At 37.6% G+C, this 23018-nt stretch overlaps 2 protein-coding genes across 2 annotated transcripts in view; one reads left to right on the forward strand and one right to left on the reverse strand.

Annotated features, from left to right (window-relative positions):
- Nucleotides 1-1696: 1696 nt before the first annotated feature.
- On the reverse strand, nt 1697-14257 carry LOC121321330 (claudin-10-like). Its single transcript, XM_041260225.1, is given in 6 exon segments — nt 1697-1919; nt 4018-4125; nt 4781-4862; nt 4948-5109; nt 7309-7539; nt 14089-14257. Coding segments are annotated over 6 exon segments (891 nt in total). The 3' UTR covers nt 1697-1780.
- A 7090-nt stretch (nt 14258-21347) lies between these two features.
- Nucleotides 21348-23018, forward strand: part of abcc4 (ATP-binding cassette, sub-family C (CFTR/MRP), member 4) — a 68349-nt gene continuing 66678 nt past the window's right edge. Inside the window, exon 1 of the mRNA XM_041259680.1 lies at nt 21348-21593. Coding sequence (XP_041115614.1) covers nt 21520-21593 — 74 coding nt within the window. The 5' untranslated portion in view covers nt 21348-21519. The remainder of the gene's footprint in view (nt 21594-23018) is intronic.

The raw sequence follows: 23018 nt of genomic DNA on the forward strand, positions 1-23018 counted from the left end.
GCCATGCGGCCCATCTAAGCTCATCCAGTTCTTAGTAGCTGATTAACCTCAGAACCTAGTCCTGTCATGTGGCAGATTTGAAAAAAAAAACTTCTGTTTTTAACTATACTTGCAGTACTTTTGTTTAACCATGCTTGGTCCGTGCTTCAACATGCTTTCACAATAGTTTTACTAAGGTTTACTGCTACATTTCGTCACAGTAAGGTGTCACTCTGTACTGTGGTGATATGAAATATCCCCGGCTGTTACATTGTCCTGTATTTCCAGTTAATCAGTAGTTGAATCACCACAGTAGATCAGAAGCATACTAGGTTAGCAGTACAGTGTGCTCTTTGTACAAGCTTGGCACTGAATCCTTTGGTATCACTGCAAACTGAAGATAGGCTTCTTGGAGAAAGAAAGGTTAAGTGATGTGTTTTACAAAGAGCTGTGTAAAGCAAGCAAATTAGGTTTTCTAGGGCAGCCCCGAGAAATAGTTTTTAGCCTCTTGTTTTTTGTTTTTGTTTTTTTTTGCACATTGTTTAATATTCATTAAAGTGTAATCTTACAGAGCTGACAACAAAAGAATGTTCCCAAGCATAGGAGTCATGTGCCCAGAGAGAGCTCAGGATTCTTCATTTCCATAGCCTGTTAACTCCGTTCTGTCCTGTTCTCATTTAAGAACCTTCTGCTTTGAGACTTTTATTTTCTCACACTCTCTGTGCTTTTGGCTTCCTCAAGTCAGTTTTGGTCAAGGTACACAATTTATTATCGTGCTTTTGCAGGAACCGGTCTCAGAAGTTTAAGACTGTACACATCAGTACTAACCTCTTGTCAGCTTTGTTGATTTATAATCATTTGAAACACATACGTTTTTTGTAAGTACATTTTTGTACAACTGAATATCGATTTAAATGTGTTCATTTATGAGTGAACCGTAAATATTATGAGATGCTTGTAAAAGCAGTTTTGTACATGGAATTTATATTAATAGAGAATCAAGAAACAAAATCTAAATATAAATCACACACGGTACATTTGCAAGACATTTTTTTTATTTCTTGTGTACATATGATTCAATACACATGGTAAATAAAGATGAAAGAGCAGCTTGGTATCATCCTGATGACTTTTAAAAAGCAAGATTCATCCGTGTCCTCAAGGAAGCAGTCAGAATCCTATCCCCTTGCAACACTAGTAGGTGTATGAAATACATGAGAAAGAAATACCTCATAAAACAAATGTGATAGAGTTCTTACACCCAGTACAGACAGTGTTCCAGGAAAGGTTAATGGTTACAATCTGATGAACCAGGTGTACTTGGAAGTTACATATTTATCTAAGAGCTATATTGAGACTGCAGTGGTGCTTTAAATTTCACAGGGTTTTTAAAAGTCACCTGGGTGTCCTTATATGAGCTATTGTTTCACTAGAACAGGGATCACTAGAACATGGATCATATTCATTTTTCCCCCACGACATGAAATCAAACTGTAGGTCCACTAGATCATTTTAAGTGTGCTAGGTCAGATCTGGACTTTACAAATGCTTTTTTGGACTTGCACTGCCAATACATTTCATATTGGGTCAACTTACCCATTTCAGTATTAAATAATATGCAATATGTTCAAATAATCATTATACAAGTACAGTGCCCATGCTTATTAATTTAAAAATAAGCAACTGTTAAGCAACGGTGCTCTGTGCAGTGAAGAATGTGTCAATAAAGTTCCTGCTTCTGTGTTCAAAGTTTGATCGGAGAGCCTCATAAAGAAATCACCCAGGTCCTTTCTTAGTTTTGTTAAACATAAGCATTTTTGTCAAAATGTTTTGGTGGATTTCCATTGCCTCTGGCAGACCTCACATCTGCTGCTGCCATGTTCTGCACTTTAGTTCGAGAGGAGATAAATGAGGCTGCTCCATTGTATGTGTAACCTGCCCTGTGAGAGAACAGAGAAATATTTCAATCAATCAACACGTTTGTTAGATTTTATTTCATTTAATGGGTTTTACTGAACTCCCCCAATGTGTTTGGTCTCAGATGTTTGAGTTACACTTTACAATCTCTTGAAACCCCTTGCCCACTGTATTGTACACAAAAAAAAAAAAACTGTCAAACATTTTTCCTCTAACATTAGTCTAATTTTAAAAGTGTGGTTCTATTAAAAAACTCATGTATTTAAAGAAGCAAATCGTGTTTAATAGTTTTGTTCTATACTTGGTAAAAAAATAAACAAAGCCCAACAACAGTCTAGAACAGTTTTAGGAATCTGCATTTTATTCATAAAATCCTATCCTTGAAATTGCTAACGAGATTAAGCTTTGTGAACAGGACTCTTGATGCTTTTGTAACACTATGAGATATTGTACAATACAAAATGCCTTTCATACACTGATCAGGTCTCGTACACATAATATCTGGGTCTATATTCATTAAACTTGAACTTTGATAACCACCCACATCCTATTGCTAAGTTCAAAATGACTTGTGATTATCTTAAGCAATGCCATGTTGTTTGTACACCACTGTGTTCTTATTCATTTAAATGAGTTCTACAAACAGTAATCTTCTTTTCAACATTTTTTTTTACCATTTGCTACATCTGTGACGATACACCTGTGACTCCACATCTCCAACTTGCAAATGTTCTCCTTCCTGTATTTGTTAAATATCCAACCTCCATGAACAGACCATTTCCAGGCACATTGTGAGCCATGGTCTATCCCTCTTAGGGAATGACAGTGTTTGACCTTGGTTGACTATGGATTGGATCATGGTCAACAAAGTACAAAGTGTGAGTAAATGCTTTGTAGCAATCAAATAAAGATCTCCACTTATTAAAATGAACCCTGAATTTACTTTAGTCCATCACCAACAGCAAGACAAAAGAGAAAACTGTGTTGTTCCTCTTGCTGTTCATGTACTTATCTAAGGAATGACCTTTGGCTCTCAATGTATTTGAAGATGGAATAATCACACACCTGACTGAGTTACAACAACACAAGAGCGTCTGCATCTCCTTTAACTCCAAGCCTGCATTCTTTTGTGTGCTATCATTCGTGTCTTAGTCATCATGCTGGTTAATCAGAACAGACTGCAGAAGTGATGCATATCTGATAGGAAATTCACTGTCAGAAAACAGAACTCCAAAGAACAAACTGGGATCCGTGAAGCCACTGAGCACTTTGTTACATCCATAATGGATGATCTTTTTCTTTTTTTTTTAATGTCCCCAGTTCCTTGTGCCCACCTTGAACAAGGCAACCTTGTGCTGCACCTGATATACCACTAGATAAGATCTGACATTGTACATCGACAAAGAAAACCTTTCATTTAATGAATGATTTACGTGTCTAATGTCATCACTGGAAGCTTCTCTTGGCTAGGCTGAAAACCATTTACAGAATTTGCCGACGACATTTTATATTATTAAAAATGTTTATCTTGTCAGTTGAAATATTACCTCAAACATTAGACTTGTAAAGCTTCATTAAAACCAATATTAGATCTTGGCTGTCTGAAACTATGAACATTATTGCAGAGAGGACAAGGCATGTACAGCTACAGCCAAAGGTTTTGTATCACCCTATAGAATTAACTCATTTTGTTTCATAAAGTCAAATGAAATCTGCTGAATAATGTTAAGTTAACATACTGAATTACATACCGCTTTGTAGTTTTCTATATACTTATTGAAAAACTGATAAAAACTGAAAAAATCCATGTTACCAAAACATTAGAAACCCATTGTGTGCCACACACAGTCAGAACCCACTCTGACATACATCATGCACGACATCATGGGCACCGGCACTACATCACCCATGCCAGCATATGGCTTCCCAAACCATAACAGGACTAACATCATCCTTGACTTTTAGAAAAACACATACAGCAGAATGACCACACAACCTTTTGCAAATGATCATCAGATCTGTTATGCGGCAAGAGCTCCACTGGATTTGAATGTAACTGAATAAGAGGTTTCTTTACTATTGACACAGTGAGTTAGGAAGTAGGTTGTTGGCCAAACTTACCTTTTGTTTGTCCCATTTCCTGCCATGGAGAAACAGAAAGCAATGCCCCCAAGGATGCAGAGTGCTGAGCCTGCCCACCCTATGAACAAAGCAGCTCCCAATTCATATCTGAAAGAGAGCATCAGTGATATAACATTTCACTCAGTCAAAACATCAACTACCTGAACCCACTAGGCGCCTGGACAGCAGGGTTTGCTGTTGCATGATGAGGAGAAGCAGTGCCTGCCTGTTTTGCCTCCGTAACCCAATGGAGAGCCAGAGCCAATGCGACGCTCTCTTCGGAATACCCAGTGAAGATACGACTTTGCACAGCCAGGACGCGAACCTGCGCTCCCCTGACTGTATGACTCACCCTGCACACCAGGGTGTGCAGGGTGTGCATTTACCAGCTGTGCATTTACCAGGTGAGCCACTCGGGGACCCCACAAATGACATTCTTATAAGTTTGGTGACTTAACTTTTGTTCTGTTTCCTTAGTAAAAGTTGTTTCATGAATAATAATATACAAAAAGTGTAGCATCTTCTGTCTACAGCTTTATTATCATCCAGCAGGGTAATGTTGTCTCTGTTGTCTGGATATCATGCAATGTATCATTTTTTCCCAAAAGAAAACAAACATCTGCCCCTATGGAATACATTATATTTGAGGAGAGGCAGCAGGACTTCATAAAATCTGTTTGGCCTATGCAAATCAAAGAAGACTCAACATTTTAGCCAGCACCGTGTAAGAAAATAAAATAAAAAAAGCTTTTGTACTACTTACTTTTGTGCTATATAAGTGGGGTCAAAAAACTCGGATGTAATTCTGTGTGCATACAGTGAGCATGCTGTCACAGATGATAAACCTGTAAAAATGAACACAAAGTTTTAAAGTTTCCCCAAAAGCATGAAAGAACAGGCTGTTATAAACAATATACAGACAATATTTACCGCCAAGTATGAAATGTATTCCTGCCAGACAAGCAATTCTAGCTTTGGTCTTATCTGATCCTCCAATCTTGGTACACTTCATCCCAACCAAGGCGAGTATGCTTCCAAAAAATCCCAGGCAGACAGCAGCAATCATAAGGCCTCTGCAGACTTGAATGTAACCTGTTCACCATGACAATGCAATCCATTGTTAACTGTTTTTCCTTATTTCTAAGCTTTATTCTTTCATTGGCCCAATTATGGACTTTGTGGAAATTGAATATAGAGTACTATTTCAAGAAACAAAATTGGGAATAATTTATAGTGGCAGGAATTCAAGTTACATATCCCATAAAATTTTATTTCCTTTTGAATTCCCAAGAAATATTCATCAATTAATTGCACTGTTTTTCAAATGAATAACTTATTTTCTTTTCTTTAAAAAAATAAAATAAAATAGAATGCCTAATTATATTCCCCTGCAATTTTCTGCACAATTTAGAATGTCCAATTTATTTCCCCTTACCGCAACAATTACCCACAGCGCTCAGGAAAACTAAAGGTTCAATGGATGTCCTCCGATCCCACGACCAAGCCAGCTTCCTCGTCTACAGCCAGGAACTTGAAAGCCGGTGGCCGGTGGGATCCGCTGTGGCATTCCCTCTCTAATACCCTGACTGTATGATTCACATTGCACACCACACAGCTGTGGTTTTACAAGGTGAGCCACTCAGGGACCCCTTCCAACCCTATATTCTACTCTATTCTAAGATTCTGCAGGCCATTTAAAAAGCATATTAAAAAAAGGTAAAGGTAGGATCAGTTTTATTATCTAAACATGACTTGCATAACATAAACCACAAAAATATTGTTTGTATGATACAATTCTGGAATGATAAACAGAAGAACCGGATTTTAGAGAAGCGATTCCTCGAACAATGTTGATATGGATTGTCAATTTTTCAAACAATCTGAAACCAGCAAATATTACACAGAATTTGATTTCATTTTTCATATCACGCTGATTGCATTGAGCAGTAAGCCTTTTCAGACAAAATGGCATGCATAAAACAAGATGTCACATAATAATATGAATAAAGGTGTACAGTATATAGTAGCAACTTACAGGACTGCCTTCATCCAGAACTATTAAACAATAAAGCTAAATTTAGAAATACTGGTATTAATACATTCAAAGAAAAGCATTTCGATTGGAATACACTTCATTAGATTTGTCTGCCATTATCATTTAAGCCCAGGAAAGAGATTCAATATTTACTATACATTTATAATTCCCACAATCTACCAGTAAAAGACTGCAATCAAGCAGGCATGATAGCTTTACTCTAGAGAAAAAGGCAAACACTTAAAATTCACTTAGGAACTTCTTGACAAACCTGATTTATTTGGGAATATTAGATTGCTAGTTAGCACCTAAAGTAACTGGAGCATAAGCAAAATGGCTTCAGGGGCCTATAAAAGTGTAATTTATCTCCAGGTCTCCTAGGAGAACTGCTAAACATTGACATTTAAAAAAATAAATGACTCCCCCATAAAATAACAATTGCAGACACTTTAAAAATAAACTATTCCTTTTTGGGTGACCAGGAGTTTTCAGGAGCTATAATTAAAACACTGAAAGGAGAATATGAGCCGGAAAGGTGATTAAATGAGTTAACCACTGAACATAGCAATGGTATTGGATTGAACCAAGGTTTCTCATTAACCCACTTTATAGGCCTTAATGTTTAAAAAATGGTTGGTGCTTAAAACCCTATTGAGTCTTTTTTAATTAATGGAAGCACCTGGAATTTCAAAATAGTTAGTGTTAACAAGTGCAGTATAATTTGTGTTATTACTTAATGTTGAATCAAGCATATTCACAATCATAGGTTTGCTGAATTCTAAGATGTATACAAAATGTTAAACTAAATAATCTTAAAATAAGTAATTCTGGTGATCACTTATGGAGGTAAAGATGAGCATGAAGTATTGCAGTTACTAGATACTGTTAACAATTCCTTTGGAACCAAAAACACTGTCTCTCACTGAAACTCCCTCCAAGTGGCAGGTGTTTTTTACTGAAGCTTTTTCACTGTGAGGTTTTCACTTCTTCATGAAGAAGAGATAAAAGAGAGAGCCTCACATCTGAGGTCTGTTATGATACAAATAGAGAAGTAAATCTTTTCTCATGTTAAGATGCAAGTGTGAGAGGAAAACATGAAAATACTCAACTTCATTTTAAGAAAGTCCATTGTAATTTTTGGCGGGGCACAGCTGCAGGGAAAAGCTCCTCGAGCTACTAAAGCTGAAGCATTGATAAGCCAAGGAGGCAGAAGGTGAGGCACCACTACAGGAACATGGATAAAGAAGATTGCATACCCTCCAGTGCCAGCATGGATGGGAAGTCCTTGCAGTTGGACACTCCAGTCGAGTCTGTAACGCAGGTCTTCCAGAGGTTGGACCAGAAGGTGGCAGTGGTAATGACAGTGCCATCGATTGAAGACACTTTCCAGTAGTCAGTGGGTATGGTAGAGGATATTAGGATCCAGCCTGAAACCGCCAGGGTGAAGGCAAGCATCTCCACACCCATATTACTCATTTTTTAGGCACCTTCTGAAATGCTCAGACCCTTGAAAATGAAGCTGCAAGTCTCTGTTTCTTCAGACAGTCGTAAAACCACTACTGGACTATTGACTTGTCTCCTCCCTCACTCCTGAGCTGCTATTAGTGGAAACTGAAGCTTGCAAAACTGAACCCGTGGGATGTGATCCCACTCCCTCTCAAACTTTCGGAGGTTAAATATTCCTGGAGCAGTTATTATTAAAATGGGAGGGGTCAATCAGTACATTTGCATCACCAGCAGCTGACCAATAGATTTGACTTTCATCTCAGTCTGAAGGCCACACTGTTTCCAAAGATCATTTCTGCTGAGTGGAAGTCTTGTTTGCAGCCCCGGGATCCAGGACCTTAGTGGTGATGGGATAGTTGTGTAATGATGTTTATCAAGACAGGTAATATAAGAGGGCTTTTATTTCTATATTTTGATTAACCGATCCTCTTCTAGATTGTTCATTGTCCTTTTTTCCCCCCTTTCCTTCAAGTAACAAAAAATAATTGTCTGTAAAAGTGTGTCAGATAGAACGTCATTGAAGGAAATACATGTTTGTCAATTATACATACATCTAAGTATATGTATTACAGAATAATTGTCATCTTCATAGCTCTTGTCCTGATCAACTATTCATAATAATCATTAGGAGGCAGACATAGATTTGAAAAATGATTAAATATCGAATGAGTCTTGAATAGATTTTGATGCTTACAAATTCAGAATATAGAAAAAATACTTTGTAACGACATGTACGTACTTACATTTAAATTATTGACTCATTATGAATTTTATTTTTCATAACGGTAGTAGTTTACTAATTTACATTGCTTTGATATAATTGATTGGTTAATACTTGGACTGTTTATAATGGCTTCAATTAAAAGAGTTAGAAGGGGTTAGGTCACTCAGATCAGATGTGAGACAATTTTTTCTTAGCTGAAAATGCACATTCTGGTCTGTGGTGAAAATCCAAGGATTTTTAACCCTCAGGAGTTTTCTTGAAAGGAAATGGGATTCTAGTTTTGTACCTCTGCTCTTGCTAAAGGTCATTTTCAATACAGTGTTCCTGCAAATATGATAGAAAAATGCAATTTAACTAAACCTTTAGAGCAGCAGTGCAGTGTAAGCTGAAACTGACATTTTTAAAAGTTTTTGCACCAGCTGTTTTCTTTTGAGGTCTATAGGGACATTAATGCATCGTCTTTTCCAGAATCTGATGCCATCATCCTAAATCTACTGTTATTATAAGTTTCGGTAGCGCTAGATTTGACTAATATCATAAATGCTTTTCAGCAAAAGCAGAAGCTCTGCTTTAGCAATGGAGTCAACGTATCGATAGAGAAATACTGACTTATTTGCAGGGCTCCGCTCCATCTTTTGTGCAGTCCATAGCTCTTAAATCACTTTTCCTGGATGTGTTCCTTCCCAGCTACACTCATTGTGTCTGCTCCAGGACAGTGAATTCAACAGTGCTCCATCCTGGTCTGTGGTTGTCCAATAGGAGGCTGTATATTTTCTTCCCGTGTCTTTTAGCATATGTGTGCGTCCCACGCCGTGTGTGCCATCTGCTCTGTGTTTTCTGATCCTTTAAAAAATTCTACAACTAATCACCAAAATACTTGATCCTCTTAAGTCCACAAGTTTGTGCCTTTACTAATATGAACTTGCTTCATATTGTTAAGTCATCTTAAGCCCGTTTAACTTAGTCAAATTGATTCAATTTCTAGAAATTCAGGAACTTGACAAGCAGACTAGATTCCAGTGCCAATCAATCAACCAATCAAAACCTTTATTTATCCAGATGAGTCAATTGAGAACATGTTCTCATTTACAGCGGTGACCTGTCAGGAGGCTCAGAACACCACAGCAAACAACATAAGACACAATAAATAAGAAGTGAAAAACACATCATGAATCGTAAAACATAACCCTCAGCAGCAACTCACAGCCACTGCATGCACACACTTAATAGTCACAGTCACTCCATTCACACACTTTGCTAATTTTCTGACACATTGTGCTCCACCATAGAAAGTGAATAAGAAACCACTTCCTGCAGCTTTAGGGAGAAGCTGTTCTGAGTAGATTTCATGCACTTGCTTCAGATGAGTAGCCTTTAGAGAAACAAACAACATTTACCACCAGAGAGCAGTACTAGCCCCCTGATATTAACAGGGACCCTGAAGTTTACTGTAATTCACTTGCTATTGAAAAGACTAGAAAGAATGAATCAGCTTTGTCAAGTTTATTTAAGTAAACTAGAGGTAGAGTCATTTTGCCAATCTGCAACAATAGCTCAACTAAAAATTAATAAATAAATAAATAAATGCCTGCAATTCTTAATTAAAATCAAAATTAAGTAAAAAAAGACAGTTTAGATGACTGATGACTTGAATGCAATAGCTTTAGCGACATTATTTATGTTGCAATGTGCTACAAACCCACAAAGGGTAAACATATGTTAACACTATATAAAAAATGTCCTTGCTGCATGGGTTACACAGCGTACAAAGTGTTCAATCCATACAATGCAATTCAAAGTCTTGTGCAAGTGTCTAATACCAGTTACTGGTGCATATCGGATGGTGGTTACGCCCAGGTTGTGCAGGCTGCTGTGGAATGGAAAAGGAAACACAGTGTATTTGCAGAACATTGTTGTATTAACATTCTGATTTAAACCCCCTATTTTAAGAATTGTATGAGAATGTTGTTGGGATTATTAACTGAAGTCTGGTTGTGAATGTGTTCTCATCAGTACTGCAGCCGTTCTGGATAAAACTGGTTTTGAAACAAATCTCTGCCTTATAATGTAACCAGTGTTTCACTGTGGCAAGGGCGCACCCCACCATCCTTAAAAGTGCTAAGCAACGTTTTAAAAAACATTTTCTTACTTCTTATTAGGAGAAACAATTTAATTGGCTGTCAATTTTTCATTCTTTACGCATTTCTTTAATTTTGGGGTTGACAGATTTCCAAAGGTAAACATTACAGATTGAACATAAATGAAAATGTTTCCTAGTGTCTATTGACCTTCTGTGCTGTAAGCCACATGGTATGTAGCCCGACTACTGGGCAGAAACTAACAGACAGAACAGAAAGACACCAGGAGGCCATATCCTGAATTAAATCTGATCATGTGATAATGTTGCTTGTGTTAATAAGAGGTAACGAAATAGATTTTAAAACCTTTGACTTTTCTTTCACGTTTTATCAAGAAAACTCCAAGGTATGGGTCATCAGTTTTTAATGGACTGCAAAGTACAAAGTACAAAGTACAATGCATTTCCTTGCTGTTTTCAGAGGATTTTAAAGTTGACTTTTTCAGCACTATGTGTTGCTCTGGGCATCTCTGATCCTTCTTGAACAAGTTTGGTTGTTTTGTTTATGCTCTTAGCTGCAGCCAAGTCTTCATTGTTTCCTTATTGAAATTGTCACGACTTCTTTCCAGTCATTAACCAATCAAGCATGGAAACAAAACTTTGTGTAGTACCAGGCATTATATTTGAAATGAAAATAAATGTTTGCTATAATGTTTATTTCGAAACTGCACAATTGAGACCTGTTTGTTTTAGCTACAAAATCACTTTAAAAACAGACTTGAACCTGTCACTGAATCTTTCACCATTCAGCATGACTACCATGCAGTACCCTCACTAAACAGTATTTATTAAAAACAACTGTACCTGTGTATTAAACCTATTACATTTGTTTTAAAAGGGGCCATCCAAAATTATCACCATTTTATGAAAGCACACAAAGCATGTGCTGGGAGAATGGGGGACTTGTACGTTTCATGATCAAAAAGCAATGACACTTTGAAGCTGGAAATATTTATGCGCCTTCCTACAAGAGCACTACAGCCATCGCTTTTTTCAGAGTTTATGATATTTCACTTTGTTTGAGAAAAAGGCTCCTGGTAGCACAAGCTTCCTTCACACAGCGCACCGGAGCCTATAGGAAGGCAATGAAGCATCAACAAGCTCTGGTTCTTTTTTTTGTTTGTTTTTTTGCTAACCTGTCTTGACCTATTAAGTTCCTTAAATGTGTTTATCAATAAAACAAAATTATATATATCAAGATCCATCAGATGTGCAGGTTTGTCCACTGTGACTGAAATGTGCAAATGGAAGATGCAGTTTATATACATTGCACAATCCATTTCATTTAAGGAATGTCGTTTGGAGGACTGCCCATTTAGACAACACTATGTGGTACAATTGACTGGTAAGTTTCTCCATGTACCCTTAATGTAAACTTTGCATGTTAAAGCCGGTTCTCTTTTTTAAATGGTATAGAAAATGATAAGTTCAATAAGTACTACAGACAGGTGTATACTCTAAATAGACAGTTTTTGGGGTTATAAATTTGGTCATATTTCACAGATTGAGTCCATATAATAAACATTTTGCTCATAATTAAATGCATTACAATATTAAAGGTGAGCCTAGATCTGTTTTAATGCACTTAAGACTTGTATCATACAGCTATGATTGAATGTATTTCTTTAACCCACTCAGAAAAGAACGACACATTTTGTAACTAGACTCAACACTAGAACGAGGGGTCATTTTGACTTAAAAAAAAAAAAAAAATGTTACTCATGACATCCCCACAAAACTTCATATGATATCCTCCTACTCTGGTATGTTGTTCTTTATCTTAGTCTTATCGGAGCTCACACTACATGGAAGTAACACACACACACCTACATGGTTCTTTTCAGCAGAAGCAAGTTCCGAAACGATAAGGATATTTTAATCACAACACTGGCAACTATAACATAGTCAAACACAGTAGAGGTCAAAATGACCCCTCCTTCTTTCTAGGTAGGCAGATTTTCTGGTTGTTCTATGTTACAAAATAAAGAGCAACTTCCAGCTTTTTATTTTCTCCTAAAAGTCCAATAAAAATGTTAGAGTGCCCTCTGCAGGTGCATTGTAGTAACCCCACCCCCCACCCCACCCCACACACACACACACACACACACACACACACACACACACACACACACACACACAGTTCTTGAATTACCACAAGAGGGAGTATTGAGCTGTCTGGAAATTTATCAAACAAGTTAGAATGAAGTAAGTTACTCTCACCCAAACTGGTCTGTATGACTAAATGTGTTGGTCATATCCTGGCGGTATTACATTTTGTAAAATATCTGAATAGAGTGCCTTGAGTTTTCTAAGCTGGATGTCACATTGACAAAATAACTAAAATATCAGTGGTTTAGAACAGATGAGAGGGAGGACACTAGGACATAGGCGCACTCAGATCTACTGCATGTGTTGTTTGAGCATAATGAAAACTTGAAAAAGCAAATTAATCTTAAGACCAGCTATGGCCCTAAAAGGTTAATAAGAAATGTAATTTAAGTTAGTGGCACGTAAAGTTTTACTAATGATGATTATTATAAGTGTCTGTAAATAACAAACTAATTCCACAAATCATAGCTGTCATGCTTTTCCATTTGTCATGTGGGTCTCAATTGTGTGTTTACAACAATTATGGATTTTTTTCATGAGCCTTTCTTCCAATGTGTCTTCATGTCCCTTGGTCATTTCACCTGGGCAGTGAAGCAATAGCAGACTGCCTGTTTCTTTAACCTACAGTTGTATAGAACCAGATAGCATGGCTTTAAAATGAAAATACATAGTTGCTATAACATGTATTTCTTTCAAAATTGCACAGCCATGTCCTGCATTGTGAATGAGTCATTCCAGCTTAAGTGGTCCAAATTCTATTGACGTGTTTTATTTGCGGTTGACTTTATGAACCACATGTGGAAGGGAAAATGGCTCCAGGGCAAATGTTGTGTGCAAGCAAAAGAAGAGCTGTGTGACCTCGTTTCTTTCCAGGTGGTGGATGACTTGGCAAATTATGTTGGTATCATTTTAACGCTTATTTTAAGCTGGAATTGGATCCTAAGCTCACATTTTATATTTCTCTCAGCTTTATTCTTCACACCCCTATATTAATCATACTGTGGAATATTTTTGGAAATTGCCATCATGTTGTTTAATCTTGTATGCAAGTCTGCTCCTGCATAATGAATTATGAAAGATGGGTATACATGGTTCATAAGCAACATGTATTCATGATCAGATGTGGAGCATCATACAATATAAACATGTTGAATTTTCAACCTAAAACAGTTTCATCACATTCACTGGAACCACTGAACCTCAAACTAGAGTCTGACCTTAAGAGAAGGGCTTTTGATAAAGCAACAAAAATAAATAAATAAAAAACAGCATTTGATGTAGCCTTTGCTTTACAAACTAAAATGGAAACAAAATCTGATTTGTCATTGAAATGCACTTTTAAAGAAACAAGGTGTTATAGAGTAGAATACCTATAGAGATGTGCTGCAGTAAACACGGGATGAGTTAAACGTAAATCAAGGTGCTAGTAACCTTATAACAAGGATAGCAGCTACATAGCTAGTCTATTGAGTATCACTTCTCCTGAGATACACATTTGAAAAGAATCGTTCTTACTTTCCAGTTTGAAAATGGTCAGGTGTCTCCTGCAATGGACTGCACCCAAGGCATTCCCTGCGCAGCTCATCCACAGACCCTGGAAAACCCATGTGGCAGTGATGACAGCAGATGCCCTGCTCGTTGTTTTCCATTCATTAGATAGCGTGGCACCGAGGGTAGCACCAAGCCCACAAAGACACCCTACAAAAGCCACAATTTGCATTCCTGACATGGTGGCTTATTTTCAGGCTTTGAAAATGAATCGTCCTTTCACAGTGACATCCTACACTTAAGATGGACTAATGAGCTATAACCTTGAGGTGGACAAATTACACTTCGGACATGTGTTTCACAGAAATGATTTGCATGTAGGAACATCTTGACATGGTTCAGTAAGCAACGTTTTCCAGGTCCTACAGTAGAGGCTGGAAATGTTAAAAACCTACAAGACTCTGAACCAACAATGCAATTATTGACCTTTTTGTTTTACCGTAGAATAATTTTTCATGTTGTTTTTAGTCTTCTTTATTTTTTAATATATGTAGTTTTGAAAAAAAAATTAATAATTAGAATAATGCTGTATTCAATATTTAGGATGGTTTTAAATTAACTAGAAATTCAGTGATCCTTGAAGTACAAAGTCCAGTGGTGCAGTGTGCTTAGATTTTGAGTCTTACGGAAACTTGATATGCAATGACTCAACAGTTCTGAGGGAGTGGAAATCTTTCATTTGGGTTCTACGAAAATCATACTCAAAATTTTATTTTATCAGAAAACCATTACTTGCACATACAGAGAGTCCTTCTTATCACCTAAAATAATCACACATTACCTGAAAGGTTCTAAAATCGTCAATGCTAAAAGTTTGGTAAAGATTGTGCGGCAATGTTGCACCACCCCTGTGTGTATTTCTGTGTTGTATGTTGCGTGTGGTGTGTTAATGTTGGTGTATTGTAGTTGGTACACGGGGGGGATATTATATGGGTTATGCGCACAAGTGTTTAAAATGTATATTTGTATTTAGGCATGAGGATTGCACTTCACGTGCAGGTAAAATGTAATAATATGTGAGCACAGGGAATTGCACTTTATTGATTCACGTGCAGTTGTACCGAGACTCCAATTGAATGATTGATTAGCAATCGAGTCTCGGTACAATTGTATAAAAACAGCATGTTTTCACTCACTCGGGGTTGTGCGTTCGACGAGTGGAGGTACGGAATCGGAGACGGTGGTAACAGAAAAATAATAGTTACAATAAAACCAGCTCACCATGTTTATTGCTTTGTTTTGCATATGAGTGCCGTATCCTGTGTTTTGTTTGTTTTGCTACCTTTTATTTTCTGTTTGTTTAATCAGTAAATGCTGAGTGCAAGCAAGCGCTCAGCTTCACCAAAACTCCATGTCTCTCTGTTTGTTCTCTGTTGGTTCCTGTTTCTGGTCTGACGTCACCCACTGCAGCATTCTTTGTGACAGATTGTCCATTATGGCAATGTGCATTAAGTGTTTTCAATACACTTTATCCCACTCATCTTAAATGCTTGAGATTATGGGCCCAGTTACCTGTCCCTCACCCTATCTCTTCATTCATTTCTGCGTACGTACAGGCTTGAAAATACATAGAAAGAACTAATGAAGTACCTTAAAAAATAACTGTGTCACTAAACAAACAAAATACTACTAACTAATACAGTACTACTACTACTACTACTTCTACTACTACTACTCCAACTACTACCAATAATAATAATAAAAACTCAATTTGTACATTGAATAAGTCAGTTAAATTATTAAGAGAATTGGTTCATATATTCTCTGTGTTCACATTTCCTGCGTTTCTTTGCTTCACGTTCCAGAAGAAGCTTATCAATTTATAAACCACTTAAGCTAAACAGAAAATAATTGACTTATGAAGTTACAGGATTTGTCTTATAATGACCAGCCATGTAACTGATTTATAGTTACACATTAAGCCTGATATCATTGGTGGATGAAGGATGAAAACACAAACAATGTTGTTAAAGGTTTGCTCAACTAGCTGCTGAAGCGGAATTGCGAGGATGGAGATTCCGGGTTTACCCAGTGGAGGTGGGCTGTCAAGGATTTGTGGCACTCTCTACAACCCGGGTTCTCAGAGATGTCGGGTTCAGTGGCCAAGAGTTGCATCGCACAGTGAAGAACTTATCTGAAGGAGCAGCAACTGGCTGTGGTTGAGACAGAAAGATTCTGGATGGGGATCTCAAGCACAATAGAAAGAAAGCAACTCTGATGTACAGGTAAGTAAGCTGGGCTGAGCTGAGTGGGGGATGGAGGGGGGTGATGCTAGGATGCCAGAATCACTGTTGCCCTCTTGAGGTGTAGTGGGCTAGTCAACAAAACACAGAGGATGGAAGGTGCTCACTTGAAGACCCCAGAGATGTACCCTACTTAGCTCAATTTAGATGGTTGTCATGATGATGCGCTGGGGAGACTGCACTGGGTTGATCCCCAGAGCCAGCATTGCAGCTGTTGTGTGTGCTGATGTGCTGGGGAGGCAAAACAAGCTGAACCCTGGAGCCAGCATTACACTTCAGCAATTAACACCAACTGAAGGATATCTACATCATCAGATGGAAAGCAACGCAAATGGATGGAGATGCAGATGGATCACATTAGTTTACTGTAAAGCTACGTCTTAGTTGTGCTTATCTTGGCGAGAGCCGAGTTCAAATCAGCATGAAGTTTAACATCTACTCTCATATAATGGAAATCATGCTGTTGCCTAGCAATTAACAACTGCACCAACATCAGTGAGATAGCACAGGTAATCAAAACCAATCTGAAACGCAATCTTATATTGTATTACATTACATTAGTATATGTTTTCCTCATTACATCATTTCTAGCCAATCACAGAGCAAGTCTGATAATCTACAACAGCCTTTGTCTTTTGTAGATAACAATAATCGTCCTATCTAAATCAAAACCAGCCTTTCCAGAAGGCCAGTGAAAATATTCTAAAGGTGAAATAGCCTTAAAATGAAAAAAAAGGGGCAATAAACAGAACGTTCAAATAAAAATAGGTGACACATTAAAATGGGCCAAAGATTGGAGGCGTGCCAGATGCAAGCATCAGTTGATTTAACACTGCTCTCACATGCATTTATAAATACGACAGGAACTTGGTGCATAAGTGGTCTACAAGTCAACTTTCAACTGCTAGACAACAGATCTTTATTTGTTTCCTCTTGTTTACAAAACATACATGTTCCATTTATTTATTTATTTATTTATTTATTTATTTATTTATTTATTTAAAAGCACACTTTTCAAATAAAAATAATTGGATGGTCTGATTATTTTATTCATAGGTCTGCAATGTATTTATTACCACAGTAACGTTTATACTGTTTATTTATTTTTTATTTCCAAAGTAGCCCAGTATGGCACATTTGGGGCTACTTTGGAGAATAATTCAAACTAGTCTTTGACATGAAGGGATGATCAGATCTTTTCTGGATTCAGATCTTCTTCTTCAGATCAGCTTTGGGTAAAGTGCATTTTCTGGATCGCAATGGGGTCACTCGCAAGACAACCATGAACACGAAAAGATTTTGTCTTTCTAACAATGTCAGTTAACCCCAAGCCTATGGGGTCGAACTGACGCCATGGGTCATATTTCGACTTAGGATCTGAACATATTTGTTTAATCTTAGACTTTGATAGTCCATGACATGGACCAGAAACATCAGGCTATAAAAGGTAATGCCACGAAAAGCATCTTATTATTATAATTTTCATATTATTATTGTAAAACATTTTTTTTATTGAGGAACAAGGTTAGATACTGGATACTATTGCTAATTGTTGTTTTAGTTAATAATACCAGTGATATGTGAATGTCATGGAAATATTGTTTTTTATTTTTATTCAGGACAGCGAAGATGCTCTAAGACTCTGTGACAGAGTCCCCCGACCTGAGAGGGTACTAGACAAAGGGAGCAGAGTACCCTGGACTAAAAGGCATGACACTTTATTCCCATGGGTAGGTGGAAGTCGGCCGGCTAGAAAAGGAACTGAGCTACAGTACCCAAACTCAATGACCCGGATGGGAAACGGCGTGGCATCCACGGATTGGAGGAGTTGATGCACTTGTTAACCAAGGGGTCATGAGCGAGGGTATAAAATAGGGGCACAGCAAAGTAATCTGTTCATTTGTAAATGGTTGGAGTTAACCTAAAATGAGTAAAGGTATTGCTGAAAAGCGTGAGTGTTTGTTCTGTGTTTGTAAAGTGTCGGCTGTAACTGTTGTTTGTCTTTTTAGACTATCAGTAACACGATCCGGAGCTAGAGTACAAGCCAGCATTAATATGGACATCACTTTTCACCCCAGCATTTCACGGAGTACTGTAGTCACTCACTGTTTTGTGTTTAGTGTGGGTGTAGGTGTGTATAAAACCTGGACTTTTGGTTGCAGGTCAAACCCCAAGATTACAGTTACGAGTGATACACGCCGCTGTATCACTCTGGCATTTTATTTACAGGTGTTTGCCTTAGGGCTCAGGACATTGTTATTATTATCAATAAACACCCCTGCACCTGAAAGTAATTGTTGTGTGTGATGTACCTGAACTGCACTCACCTGTACCCACACACCTGCACCCACTCACCACTTTGCCACAGACTCTTCCTGACTGCTCCTGCAGCGATGCTGTGAAGAGAAATTCTTGGATTGGTCTAATGCGGATTACATGGGTCGATAATCATTGGTACACGTATCACTTTAACAGGGCTAATCTGCATAGAGCACAGTCATTGGTTGTGAAAAGTTCTTGGCAGGTCATGAAGACCTCCAGCGGAGCCAAAACAGATCAAGGGGTGGTTAATGAGCTAAAATATTAAACAAAAAAACAAGAAACAAAAAAATGATTGTGGGTGGATGGCTGCCTAATTGATAAACTATCTAAATATTATACTGAGTGTCCAACTTTCTGACACAAGAAGAAAAATACCAAACCAGAGGCAATTTCTGCTGATTCATGTGCCTCCCTTTTGATGGGCCAACGATAGGGGTCATTCATACTTTCTTTTATTACATGTGTATCATTGTTCACCCTAGTAATAAAAGTACACTTTTCTGCTTGTGTAACACTGACACAGTAACTTAACAGCAAGCTCGTAATGATCCCATGACCACGTGCCCAAGTGTTGGCATACATAATAACTTCTTTTACCTAATTTATCCTTAACAACCTCCTCATATAAAATATATTCCAGTTACTATATATCAATTTCTTAACCATTTTAACAACAAAATGCTCTTTAAAAGTAGACAAAATCAAATGTTGGGAGAGTTTTCTTTCTTAATATTCCACATTTTTACTCATTAGTATGCTTACTTTCTGAGATTCACAAGAGATGGTGTTTGGTACAGAGCAGGTGGTGCTATGCTTAGCTCATGTGAAGGAACCACCTCAGTCTTGTTAAGAATGTGTACAGTATGGAGACAGATATCAGTAACTTTGAACTTCTATTTGGGGTAGTCTGTTACAGGGGCCAGGTTATGGTTACCTGCTGTACCAAGTGAATCTAAACAATCAGAAGAACATATTAGTTGAGATTACTGTGATATTTCTAAGTGATTGTAGTAAATAATAATTGAAAAAATTGAATTATATGATATTTAAATTGAATGTGTGAAGAATATGCATAGCAATTTTGGGTTCACATGTTATCAAACTTTTTGTACTAAGTTGGTTAAGGAAAGGGAACTTTTTTTATTGTAAGACCATGTTTTTGTGCAATAGTTCAAAGTAACATTACAGTTAAAATGTAATGCTGTGGTTAATGCATACCCCATAAGTTAGCATTACAGTATGTATCAAAAGTACTGTCAAGGTGATGTTGCATTTTGCTCACCCAAAATACAGTTTGCTCACATAGGGGCTGCTGTAAGGCTGGGCAAACAACTGCGGCTGCAAAACCCAAATTGCCTAGTGGCCAGGCAATTATTTTGCACTGCAGCCTATGTAAGCTTAAGAGCAATGCAAGTTACTCAACACACACAAATAAACAGCTGCAATCATGATAATGAGGGTCGCAATGAGGTCCTCCTGTGCATCGGGGTATTTAACGACCGCACTTACAGCTCAGAGGTGAGTTAGGAGTACAGAGAGCAGTAGAAGCTGTATGAGATTTGTGGAGCACAAAAATCAAATCAAATCAATTCAAATCAAGTATATGTCAAAGGAAGGACGGCAAAGTCCTATTGGTGCACGGAAAAGAAAAGTTTTCTGAGGAGCTGAGAGTCCTTACCATTGAGATCATCACCATCTCACATCACTGGGAGTTCCCACTGTTCAGCTTTCATTTTGGCTGTTTTCATTCTGACTTGGATTCACAATTAGAAAGGGATATTTTCAGAATGTGATCATCTACTCTATTATACATTTTGTGCAGGAGATAAGAGAATTGGACACATTCTCACACAGGACAAGCTGTGTCAGGATATGAATTGCTAATGGTTGGTTGCTTGTCAAAAAGTGTCAAAAACAGCAAGATAAGACTTGAGCTTTCTGTCTGAGAACCTTGGGTAAAGCAGAGACTGCAACCTGTAAATTACATTAGCAGGCAGTCATGTTTCCACTGACCTAATGCTACACTCACACCTTAGTCTGGAAAGTATTAGACCTTTAGACATTATCAAGAGAAATTGCCTCTCTAACAATAATGTGATGACAGTGACCTGCAGTTTTCCATTTTATTCAATTTTACATATTCTACTTTGGGTATTTAAAACAATGATGTGCATGTTTGTATGGGACATTTTGAATAATTCAATTTGCATTCAAGTTGAAGTAACAGGGAAAAGTTGGCAAACATATTCTGGTTTATTGTGACACATGTTCATGCCAAGTTTCATTATGTGATGTACTACAATGGAAAAACTGTCAGTGAGAAGAACTACCGTACTTTTGCATCCTCGACACACGGTTATTTGCATACACTAAAAAATGAATGGAGACCGTAAGCTCTACTACCAGTGGTAAATGCACTAATTAGTAGTACAATTGCCCTCTGATCTTCAAAAACAAATAATCTAAAACGATTACAATATCAAATCAATACGGTTATGTAACATATTGCACGTTATTTCTTTATTATTGCAATTGTGCTGCCGTTGTGTTTCCAGCACGCCTGTTAAGACAAATTCTCACGGAAGCAGTTCATATGAGGGCCACATAGTGGAGCCAATCAAGCTGCGTTGACATTTCTCCCTCGGTCTTTCTCAGCCAATCTCTTAGGTGGGCGGAGGTTGCGTGCTGCAAGCTGAAATAGGGGAGCCATGGATTGGTCAATGTAGTGCAGCACTAAGCTAACTTTAAGAGCTCTTCTTATTGCATTAGCTACACGTGGTTTATATAAATAGCGTTAGAAAACGTCCACAAGCTGCCGAGAGAAGATATCGCTCCGAAATTGTATTGACACATACTAAAGACAAGAAATAACTTGGTTATGGAACCACTACACAAAGACGAGAAGCCAAATCCATCTGCTACTGCTAGTGTTTTTTCCAAGATTTTTTTCTGGTAAGCAAAGTCAAGTCAGTGAGTTAGCGTACAGGTAACTCACAGTCAATTCTGATCTTTATTATTACTAGCTCTCTCTAGTTTCTTATTTGGGTATAATATTGTCACAGTGCGTATACTGCACATACAAATTGTTAGATTTTATTATATGGGGTTTAAATACATTGACACAGTCTCTTATTTTTGCAATGCTGTATTTTTAACAATTGATTAATGAGATGACGGTTGCAAGGATAAACTGAGTTAGACCTGTCGTGAACTGGAGTATTTTACAAAGATTAAGTGGCGCATTGTTAACGTTAGTATTTTTCCTATTTTGACTAGACTATCGTAACATCTCTACCCCAGCTTTGTAATTCTAAACACCGGATACTTAGCCCTTCCAGAAAGTATTTTGCTGTTAGCTTCAATACGTGGAACTATGTATATGTATATTATTCTTAACTTCAAAGGAAGAACAGTTTCTGTTTCCGAAAACCTTTAATCTAAACAATAAATTATACGTTTTCAAGTTATGTTTAACCCCCAAAACATATTCATTATGAATGAATAGATGAAAGAATGTATAAAATCTTAACATGGCGGGTAATTTCAGAAGCATGCTGTAAATGTACAACCCGGTTCTTCTCTAACCTGGTCGTAGCGCGGTACTGACAGTGTTGCGTAATTATTACACAGCGGTGTCTGATTATTTCGACTACGGAATTAGAAGTGACCTTTTAGTAATCAATTGACCAATGTCACTAATTTCCACGACAAAACCTGTGACTTGTATTTGGTGTTTATCGTGACACATGTCTCTAAGATATTGTACAAAAACTAGCCGAGTCACGCTGCTACATCCATGTCTGATCCAGGCCCAGGCTATTAAAGTTGTGCATTGCATTAGATGTAGGAACTTTAAAGATTTATTAATTCCGTATTGCACACACTATAACACGCCAGAAAACGTTTCAGCAGATTGTAGCATTAGAAGAAACGTCTAGTTTGTAGTCCAACAGCATTTAAAATGGTTTAGTATTGTTAGACTTTTGTTTGAGAACCACTGCACTTCTGAATGCTACAGTACTTGCAGTTGAAAAAAATGGGTTTCCGTGCCAATGTGACACTACAGCAAGTAAAGAGTAATAAAGGTGTATGATATATGATTTAACATTGTGGCATTCAGCCTCTCCTTGAAGGAGCTGATGCCAGTTTGGGTACTAATGTATAGTGAGTAGGTGCAGTCCTGTTACAGTATCTAAAATATCAGTGAAACATGTTCCTTTGCCCTTGCTCATCTCTGGTGCATATAGAACAGTGCAGTTAAATCGGCCTTTAGTTACTTAAGCTATTGTAGGAAACAATCGCATAGAAAGTGTGTGATGTAATGTTGTCACTTTCACACCTCAGACATTCTACAAAACTGTAGAAACCATCGGTCTA

Source organism: Polyodon spathula, chromosome 9, assembly GCF_017654505.1.
Source record: "Polyodon spathula isolate WHYD16114869_AA chromosome 9, ASM1765450v1, whole genome shotgun sequence".
NCBI lineage: Eukaryota > Metazoa > Chordata > Actinopteri > Acipenseriformes > Polyodontidae > Polyodon > Polyodon spathula.